An 11,651-nucleotide genomic window follows, 5' to 3' on the forward strand; every position below is an offset into this window, starting at 1 on the left:
AACCTTCGCAAAGCTCAAGATTCCACTTTTCGGACCACTCACTACGCTACTGTTTCAATTTTGGAATCTTTTGTTTGCATGTATATCAATATCAATGCACGAGGGGTTAAACAACAAATATGCCCGCTTGTAAAACCATTAACTAGACTGTTCTCAACTTTCTTACTGAAGAATATATACTTAGGTATCGTAAAATCAGGCAGCTTTAGTCCACAACTTACAACTATGGGTCAAATTCAAGTTCCAGTAAAATATGTCCAAATATTTTTCAAATTATATTGAGTATCTAATATATAAAAAAGCATAAGTTATCTACTCGTAAGCTCCAAAATAAATTAAACGAGTACAAATCAAAAAGGCTCGTTAATAATCAACGTCAAAAACTGGATCATAGTTGTAAATAGGACTATAGTTACCTGAGTTTACAGTAGTAAGTACATAGAATACACAGTGATAAATAAAATGGACCCCACTCACAACAATGAATAAGTATTTATTTACTTAAAAACAATAAATAAACAGGGAAATACGTAGCGCCTTATTCTTCTTTCCAACGAGTATAAAATTAACATCAACTCACCATTGTACAAAAAGAAAATGCAGGAGTGTACTTCCTAGCAAACTCCTCTACCTCAAACAATAATTATAATATAGTGTTAACATACTCGACATAAATACTTAAAAATTTAAGTTTTAGAAAGTCTGTAGTTATTACAGATAGTCGATTTGTTAGGAGCGTTTAGAAAGTGACTTGTTTCTTTTCCCTCTGTTCCCTGATGGATATCTTGGTGGAGGCTACGGCGGAATCGTCAACGTCGGACTCGGCCACGAGGGCGCGCAGGCGCGCTGCGCGCTTCTCACGCGCAGCGCTGCGCTCTGTCAGCTCTGACATCTCGTCCTCCAAGTCGGAGAGGCGCGCGCGGCTCGCTTTCGCGCGCTGTGCTGCGGCACTCTCGTCGTCTTTCAAAGCGGTCCACTTTGTCAGCGAGTTCTCCTCGTTCAATCTGCGAGCGATGCGTTTCTCTGTGCGTTCCTCATTGTCTTGCAGAGCACGTCTCGCTCCACTAACTTCGGACTGGCCGATGCCAACTGTCTCCAAAATTTTATCAGAGATCCTCATGCGGTTTTCCAGATTTGATACTGAGTTTTCGAAGTCGATATCCTCAGCGAAGCGAGACTGTTTCTTTCCGGCGCGGATTCGCTTAAGTGATTCTGTGATCTGAAATTAAATAAATAAACTTATGTTAAGTAATTTATACTGGTTCATGTGATACCGATACGATGCGAGTAGTGTTAGGGTAATCATGTTCAAACAGAACCAAAGCTAGAGTCGACCGATTATAATGTAAATTTAAGTTTTCTTTTGAAATTCCTATAAAACTAGTTTTCACCACTACACTTGTGAAAACTACATAGTTTGCACTAAGAAATAGCTGTTAAAACCAAGGCACACTCGGAACTATTCGAATAGAAAATTGTCCTCGACCGAAATAATTTGGTGAAAATCCACTCTTGCATTTTTATAAACCTCAGTACGTATCTGCTTAATTGAGGAAGCACGAGGAATATAATGGGATATTTGTTCTTCTCGAAATGGGTGGATCTGTTCTACGAGATGGGTGGAAAATTATCAATTGATGATAAATGATGAATTTATCGAAATCCAGAATTGTTTGTGCTCATTTATTTTGTTTTAATTAGACAAACTTATTTTACATACCAACTCCCTCATTTTTAGATATATCTTTATATCACGTTTCATGTTATGTAAGTATTTATATCTTTATAACAACACAAGTATTAAGGTGGTCTTAATAATCTTATTTATAGTGGCTTAACGTAAAACTGTATACAATAAAATAGTTTCGTAACATAATCGCACCAATTTTGTTTACAGTAGTTCCAGAAATAGATTTTCAGCATCAAGGTTTATAGCTGATACACTCCACTCGAATATAGAAACTCGATTTTAGGCGTGACATTTAATTTAAAACTTAAGGAAAGTTAGCTGGACTGAAATGTATCTATATTTGTAAAGTATTTTGTGGAAACTAATGTAGGTACTTGAAACGTCTCATTTATCGAAACTTACATTGTGACACAATAGTAACACATTAAGAATGGCCAAGTTTCTCAAGTTTGGCGGCGGGTATGGACTCAAATTTACTTTACAATAGAATGTGGAATCCTTGTTAGGGGCACGATTTGTATTGTGGGAGAGAACTTGCCAAAAGTTAATCAATTACTTTTATGTTTTTAATATAATTTAAGTTTATTTATAATGTTAGTGCACTTGGCGTTGGTTTTAGGGACACCCGATATGTATTAAAAGACCGACATACATTTAAAGATTAATAAACTCCTTCTTTTCGTCGAACTGTCGGGTAAATAACATTAATATAAGAAACTTGTATGCACTTTTAATTTTATATATATTATTTGTTGTTGCAGCTGTCATAGAAATACACATAGTGTGTAAATTTCAACCGTCTAATTTATTACAGCCCGTGAGAAAAGTGCTTATTAGACAATAGGTAATTCTAAAAAAAACATCAAGAAGTCACATTTTTTATAGATAAGGGAACCGTCCATTTGATTTGATTTGATTTTCATTATTTGTTGTATTAGCGGCCATGGATAATCAGACACTGAGTAAATTTTAACTGTCTATAACGATTCTTACGGTACAACCCGCTGACAGACAGGAACGGACGGGATACGGAACGGATATTTTATAAATACAAGTATTTAAAAGCTGTTAGTTAGCTGTGTGCTCCACTCTTAGAGTGCGTGAAGGGATTTAGAGGGATTAAGAACAAAGCGGGTCCATACTATTGGGACATTTTTAGATTTCCACGAATAGTAGGTATCCCTTTAAAGATAAACCTGTGTCTGTGTCTGATCATGGGGCTTAATTAATCGGATTTTGCCTGTTGTTCTATTGCCTAAAAGCACCATTGTCAGAGAGAGCCCCATTGTTAATAATATTATCTCACTCTAGGTATATAATAAGTTTATCTGCGCAGCATTAAAGGCGAGGGTTTTTATTCGAATGGGAGTTTCCTGTACGGCGGGAAAAAATCCGGGAGACACAAAAAAGACGAGAAATTAAAGTTTCTGAACCATGTTTACTATTTTATGATCAATTGATCATAACTGTACGTATAAGTAAATAGGCATAGTCGACAAATAATACGAATGCATAAATGCTGTATACTCGTATTAAACAAGAAAATAATAAATGCTTAAAATTTTATAGTCTTGTATCTTTAGATAATTAAATAAATGTAAACCATGTGTTTTTTTACATTTTCGGGTACTTGAAACATTTATCAGTAAGCCAACCAAATAAACCAAATAGAAAACTGCCTGGAACTGTTCCTTCATCGTTCTGGCTTTAACCTATTTCATTTAATCGTGTAATGTTTTCATCTACCGTCAAATGGCTAAATATTTTGACCGCGTTTTAGGTTCTTTACTAGGGCGAAGTTATAGCATATATTACAAAACTAAATTACTATTGATTAATCAGATCATCCCGATATATTCCTATGAACAAAATATCACGATTACAGCAGCTTCGTTGTTACGTTGAGTAAGTAATTAATATAATATATCGTAGTAAAACTTCTGTCAGTTAAAGCACCGATGTGCCCAATATACCTGATTGTGGTTTGTTTACATTCTTATACTTAAAGATATAGACTAAACCCAAATAGTACGCGATGGATAGAGGATTGTTAAATATTTAATTATTTGCAACGACATTGAGAACATGAGTTATTTATAATAAAACATGATGAATCTATATTAAAGTCTTCGTAATTCAGCATGTAATCCTTGGCAAGATTGCCAAAACGTCCAGTCGTTCTTATTTGGTTATTCAACCAGTCGTATGTAAAACTTCTAACTTCGTAGGGATTCACAGCTTTTAATTAGAAACAACTGACGCAGCTTCGACGTAACACGACGCGGTATTTCAGCATAACACATGGAAAATTGAATTCGTGCCAAACATGAACTGATCCTAAAAAATAAACAAACACACGGTAAATAATAACATTTTATACCTATCAAATTAATTACTTAAGAGTATTCAAAATGACAATTATTTATTCTACCTCACCCACACTTAATAAAACGCGCGAGATGCACTGCGAGTTGTGTCAAGGTCATATTATAACAATTGGGACAAGGACTTATCAAACCTAATTGTGAATTCTGAATACCGCTGCTTGTAGTAAACATGGACATTAAAAGATTAGTTCCCGATTCGCCGGATTTTTTTTTGTCGGATTTTCTTATAGTACCTACTCAGATTGTGAATTGTGACGTCGAAAGAGAAATCCGACAAAACAAGAAACCGGCGAATCGAGAACTAACCATTTATTATATAATTAATATAGATAGTAGAACACCTACTCATCCTTAAATTCAAATTCCAAATCTCGATGACTGCAAGCAAACGAACTGCACAATTGGCCAGGAATGACTAGTGACCTACTCACAGGTGTCGTACTAAAAATAAACCCACGTGTGCGGGGCCAAAGTACATAACGATTAGTGGATATTCTAATTTTAGCTGGATTGACATATTATTAGATAGGTATTTAATAAATAGCAAATTAATTGAGAGTCTGTATTTAGTACTTTCAGCTAGCAATCTACCAAATCACAGGTGAATTAAGTCGCGGACATAACCAATGTATCCAGTATTAAAAAAATGTTTGTTTGTCGGACTGCACTTTTCTTTCATCAGTCAATACTCTCATTTAGACGATCCTAACAAACTCGAACTGTATGAGTTTGAGTTGTCTTATGACGATGACAATGTTTCAAATGCTCTTTGTGGTTTTTCCTTTATAAACTTTATTACCGTCCTAAACATGATACAAGCTATATCATTTTAAAATTTTCACGAGACTGAACAGTTTTATATATGTACTTATAAAAGCCGTAGGTAAGTTGAATACGATACTTAAATATTAACAAAAAAGAGGAAATGTTGACTAATAAATGTACCGAATTCCATTGAATTCTGTAGAAAGTTGCATTATACGTCAAAGGTAAATAACGAACTTATTTGTAACAGTCAGCATTTTGAAAAGCGTTTCTTAAATTAATTAATTTCATTGATTCCCTTTATTTCTTTTTTATTAATGTTAGCAGTTTATAAATAACACTACGACATCCAAGTTTAGGGGATTTCAGGAGAACTTGTGCGAATTTAATGAACGTAAGTAGTGTCACTTGTCACTTAAAACTAAAAAAGTCGTCAACCGGGACATAACTTATTATTTGGGCGTTTTCAGAAATAAATATCGAAAACCCGATTCTCACAGATTCCGGTGTATTTGGGTTCTTTCAACTCAGAATCACTAGCATATTCAATTCTGAATAAAATGTCCCAAAAATTTGTATGAAAATTGTACATTCCACTACGTCACGCACATACAAGTGAAAAAATTTTTCATACTAAAACGTGACGTAATGGAATGGACATTTTGGGACATCTTTTTTTAATGGTGGGATGGAGAATGCTGTCGATTCTGAGTAGAATGAGCCCAAGAACGTCCAGATGTGAAAGAATCAGGTTTAGGTCAATATTTATTTCTGAAAACGCCCATCTCATGCTAAAAGGGGGGGTTGCGTCAGGGGGAGGGGATGGGACACTAGTGTGCGTAGAATAGTGCGTAAAGCACCATACCCCAAGGGATCATACTATATTCATTGAATGCTGGACATAATTTGTTTGTCTTCCCCATACATTAAAACATAACTTGACCGAGCCAACTTTGTGAGTGATGTTCTTATACATCTCCTAATATTTGTAAACAACTTCATACTTTTTAGTTACCGTCAACTTCCTCAACTAATAAAAGTACCTACCTAATTTATCTTTCTCTCTTGATTACCGACATTACCATACATTGCCTATCATGCCCATTGCTTGGCTTAAAAAACGGCGATTCATTACAAAAAAAGCTGTCTATATCTAAAACTCGTAATGGGCTAATACTCCTATAGGGAGAATCGCGACCATTGTAATACCTATGTAGGTATATCAATATCACGTCGAGTCATAATAATAATTATGTACTTCTATTTTTTTCGTTCGTAGTTATATATTTATTTCGTTTAAAATTATATATAAATGATAAAGGAAATGGAAGAAGGCTTAAATCGCGCGTTAATCCAGGGAAAAAAATGAAGGGTACCTACGGTTTATCAGGATTATGAAACGTGCTCGACAGCGTGGAAACGCCAGTCAACAGAATTTTTTAGATTAAATTATAATAATGTGACGTATTTAAAGCCTGGTCGGGAACACTGGATATTTGCACTAGTATTGCTTATGGTATTAAATTTAATGAGATTTAAACTGCATCAGATTGTATTTACTTAGTCATCATTTATAGCATGGTTAGGGGGAAGTCCCGTAACCACGGACGGCATATAATGCCGGACACACATACTATCTAGGCAACTAACAACGTGCGCAATTCAAGGATAAGTAAAAGTGGGAAACGATATGCGCATTGCTTGTGACGGGCGCAACGACAGTGGGAGCGTTTTTTAGTGTTTTTGTAGGAAAGGCGCTGCGTCGCAAAGTTTCGGGTGAGTGTTTTGGCCTATTTTTGTGTTCAGCTGGATGTGTTTATTTTTAGTAAACTTACTAATCACTTAAATTTCGTAATCTATAACATTTTTTTTTACATAATTTCAATAGTTAAGGTACACAATAAATAATTGTAATGATTTCCTACTCCGCAAATCCAGTAGTAGTCCCGTAACGCTGAACAGTGAAATAGTTTTTCGTTTTGTACCCACGATGTTTCGGATAGAAAAATGGGCAAGGGAAAATGGAAGAGAAGAAAAAAAAGTTCAATAAATAAGGTGTGAAAGAAGTGAAATTTTGATATATAAAGGAAAACAAGCTAATGATATAAAATGTAAAGAAAAACCGGGCAAGTGCGAGTCGGACTCGCGCACGAAGGGTTCCATACCATAATGCAAAAAAAAAAACTAAAAAAAAAAGCAAAAAAAAAACGGTCACCCATCCAAATACTGACCACTCCCGACGTTGCTTAACTTTAGTCAAAAATCACGTTTGTTGTATGGGAGCCCCATTTAAATCTTTATTTTATTCTGTTTTTAGTATTTGTTGTTATAGCGGCAACAGAAATACATCATCTGTGAAAATTTCAACTGTCTGGGTATCACGGTTCGTGAGATACAGCCTGGTGACAGACGGACGGACGGACGGACGGACGGACAGCGAAGTCTTAGTAATAGGGTCCCGTTTTACCCTTTGGGTACGGAACCCTAAAAATCTGAGGGGAAACTAAATAATCAAGTGAAGAGCGAAGTTAATAAAGGAAGAAAAACAGCAGCCATTGGTTGAAGCATTGGGAGTATGTGTAGACTATGATGAAGACTGGATACAGTGCTCCAGTTGCCATAGGTTGGCGCAGGAAGACTATGCTTGACATTCCAGAATGTTCAGAATATTATATTTGTGATAAATGTCAAATGATTTTAAACCGTCCGGTATAGACCGTCCGGTACTAGCTGCCTCTTTCAACGAATTAGTTTTTTCCACTAAAGTTTACTTTTCGTCTTTGAATTAGTTTATGTACTTGCATTGAAGTGGCAATTGTGTTATTTTATTTTGATCCTAAAGTTTGTTGACTAAAATATTCATAAATAAAGATATAATTTTTCAAATACTTCTTTTTTTAGTTTCTTCAAAAAGGCATAGGTGTCCACCACAGGGGGACTTCCCCCTATATCTATCTATCTAATACCTTTAAACGAGCAATTCTTGTATATTTATTTATATATATCTCGGGGATCTCGGAAACGGCTCTAACGGTTTCGATGAAATCTGCTATCTAATCTTTTCTCTGGGAAAACGCGAATTTTTCAGTTTTTATATGTTTTCCGAGCAAATTTCGGTCTCCCAGACATTCTGTTTTAGATGATATTCATGATATGATCTTATCATTGCCTAATGTTTGATTTAGCTTTTGAAAAAAAAAGATGTACAAAGTAAATCTTAAAAGTTTATCTAAACTCTTTGATTAACTAATACAATGACATGTATGTAGAAAGATGTGCATAGCTTACATCGTCAGCCAGGTCATCTTCTTCGAAAGCCGGAGGGAGCGGCCTGCCACGCGTGGCGCGCGCCCCCCTCACGTCGAACAGCTCGTCTCTCGCCATCTCCGCGCCCACGCCGTCCATCGCGTGCTTGATGCGATGCTCGACGTCCGCGCGGATGCGGTCGCGGTCGGCGTGGTCGGACGCGCTGGGCGCGATCTTGCCGTCCAGCCGGTCCAGCACTGGCCGGTAGTAGCTCTCGCCCTTGTCGTAGTTACAGTCGTACACGCGAGTGCGCCGGGCTCGACCAAATCGGCTCATGGTGATCTCGATCTTTATAAACAAAATATTCTTCATTTAATTTCTAATGTATTCTAAGATTGCACAAAAATATTCAACTAATGTCGATTGGCATGCTTCTATGTTGGCTGGATCTGGCTCGACTGCAGTACTTGACGTCAGTTAATTTCCAGTATTATAAAATAGGTAGGATTAAAATAAGTATTCACAATAATGCATCAACTTAATCAAACATCAGTAGGCAGGCACTATAAAAATCGACACTAAATAATATGTATTTGTGTTCAATATATATATATGTATTCGTCTGGATGGTTTCCAGCTGTAGCACTAACTGTACCTACTGTATATAAGTTCAAAAAATTGCAGCCTTTCATTACCTACGGTTTTTCTGAACAAACAAAAGGGCAACTGAACGCAATATCGAGGGACATAACAACGCAAATATAAATTTATGTGTGAGGTGGTCGACATGGAACGAATCAAGTGCCCTGGTTGTCGACAAATGAAACATGTTGTTGATATATTGATGTTACTATCATGAACACAGACCTTTATAATTAGGGCAACCTGTTTCGTTTACCTCATTTCGGCGCAGAAGTTTAACAAGTTGTATTGGAATAAAGTAATCCAGTGAAATTTAATCCTTATTGTATTGTAATACCGTCGTTATTCAGTATGCAAAAACAAAAGAGCAAATTGAAAAATATAACGTAATGAATGAAGTAGGTTAACAACAAAAGCTATATGGGACCACCTTCAGTGACGCGCTGCTATTTAACTATTGTGTGGAAACATGCAATAATATGTACGTAAATATATTAAGTATTATAATATAACTGGCATTGTCATTTAATATATAAACTACCGCTATATCTCCATTTATATTTTTATGAGTTTTTTATTGAAAGTTGTTTTTAGGGTACCGTACCCAAAGGGTAAAAATGGGACCCTATTACTAAGACTCCGTTGTCCGTCTGTCTGTCTGTTTGTCTATTAATATTTAAGTGGGGCTCTCATTACAACAAACGTGATTTTTTTATCCTTCGTGTGCGAGTCCAACTCGCACTTGGCCGGTTATTAATTATTATACTTTAAGGTCTACTTAACCTACTCAGAACAATTTCCTGTGTTGCAAGTAAGGACTCAGTGTACTTGTACAAGTAAGTACTTATATAAATGGTCATTCAAAATTAAAAACGATCAATGACACCTATGAATGGTTTTTCAATCCCTATAAATTGATACAGATTTAGTGCATAAATGTTTACCATCGTATTGTCACGGAAACGTAGGTACTAACGTGTCATGCTATTTCAGTCAGTCTCAGTAAAAAAAGTACCGAGGTTCACTGAAATAGTATGAGGATTACGAATGTTTCAGCGAAAATACGATGATGGAAAACAATTATGCACTACATTTGTATCCGGTGAACATTTACTTTTTTTTCATTAAAAGGGTGTTTAATATAATTTGTTATTTTAATACCAAAAAACGAAAGGCAAGTAGGTATAGATTTTCGATGAAGCACTTTGCAATGATTTACCTTTATAGTGGAGCCAATTAATAAAACATAACAAGTACCTACTTAAGTATGTAAATAAGTATTATTTTCTTTCCTGAAAAAATATTAATGGTGTTTTATGGAATGTGGAATGAAATCAAATATAATATATACCTATTACGTGTCTTTCACGATTTGATGCAATGCTTATAAATCTATTTAGCTAAATAAATAAAACTACCCAAAGTCACGATAGAAAAGTACTGAAGACCAGTTCGAACTTATAATTGATGACGATTTAATCTCGTTTTGAAATCTGTTGCCGGCGCATAACACTTCTCATTGAATCAATAACAAATTTCTTAAATTCGAAGGCTGTTCTTGTTGTTTGGCGCTATTGGTGTTCACATATGCCATCGATAGTGTTTTGTTATTTTTTTAGCCAGCCAGCAAAAACACTGTACAGTGTTTCTTTAAATGTAGCGCAATATGCAATGTTTCATTGCTGACATCAATCATCAAAACAATCGAAATGGTGTTCAAGCCATTTAGTTACATACGCATGACTGTCTTGCGTGCAATAAGTTAATCTTCAAATAAAAGATTGGATGCGAGCATCAACAGCATCTGTTCAGTAGCGCACGATTGTTACGAGGATTATTGACTTGACGTAATTCTACACAATTAACTCGTGATAAAACCAACTCTTGGCACGAACCCGCCGGAAAGTCATTGAAAATATTCGGCGTCAATGAATTTGTTTTTATGCTAACCAGTATTTACTACAAGTGCGGAATGAACTACAGGCCTGCGTCAACAATGTATTTATGAAATTATAATTAGAGTTAAATTAATAACGATTCGTATTCGGAATAATTCGATCGATCATTCTCGGTGATGAATGATCTGTAACCGGCGGTGCGAACAGTGGAACATTTTCAAAATAGATTTCGCAAACATTTGATACGGGTATATTTTTAGTAACGAAAACCCGGTTTTTGTCTGTCCGACACGAGGTATTGTAATGTGCACTCAGTGAATGTTGAACAGCGCAGTTAAAAATAACTCTAATCTGAAGCACATATGTTGATTAAACTGACGACTGAGGTTTAAGAAATGTGATTGTTCTTATGGTTTAAGTTAACACAACAGAGCACTATAACAAGAATAAAGTAATAAAAAAATCGCTATGCATTGAAACGTCTGTTGGTAAACTGTCATGAGCGCTTTCGCCAAACAAATCATGCACTAATCGAATACGAAGATACATAATGATAAGAAAAATAATATGAAAAGGAGAACTGACCTGGAACGTGTTAAGACGACGAGACGGCGGACGGGACTGGGCCGCTGACGACGGTTTCGGCGCGTGCGAGGTGTGGGCGTGACTATGTTTAACTGTGAGCCATGCTAAAATATACGTGATGACTTTTGCTTACAATGATTTCCTAGCCGGAAAAGAAAAGAAAACTCGAGCGCGGATTTTGTGGAGCAAATATATTACTGTGTCAATTTGATGTGACATTTGAAAGAACGCCAAATATTGATGACATAGTTATGGGTATTGCATTTTACGTGTTGGGTATGTTTTATTTTAGTAAAATGTAAAGAAATCTACAACTTTTGGAATGAAAACATCGTACACATTTCACTTTACACGTACCTAACACAAAACTACATAGGTACATACTTAAAAATAGTTTTACAGTGTCACATATCCTTTACAAAATACTATTTAGTCCTG

At 35.8% G+C, this 11,651-nt stretch overlaps 1 protein-coding gene across 1 annotated transcript; it reads right to left on the reverse strand.

Moving 5' to 3' along the window:
- Positions 1 to 473: 473 nt before the first annotated feature.
- On the reverse strand, positions 474 to 11,373 carry LOC134805092 (uncharacterized). The gene is made up of 3 exons (XM_063778383.1): positions 11,214 to 11,373; positions 8,131 to 8,436; positions 474 to 1,219 (listed from the first exon to the last, which is right to left on the reverse strand). Exons 2-3 carry the CDS (start codon positions 8,422 to 8,424, stop codon positions 740 to 742), a joined length of 774 nt encoding a protein of 257 aa, XP_063634453.1. The 5' UTR covers positions 8,425 to 8,436; positions 11,214 to 11,373; the 3' UTR covers positions 474 to 739.
- Between the last annotated feature and the right edge of the window lie 278 nt (positions 11,374 to 11,651).

This window comes from Cydia splendana, chromosome Z (assembly GCF_910591565.1).
Source record: "Cydia splendana chromosome Z, ilCydSple1.2, whole genome shotgun sequence".
NCBI lineage: Eukaryota > Metazoa > Arthropoda > Insecta > Lepidoptera > Tortricidae > Cydia > Cydia splendana.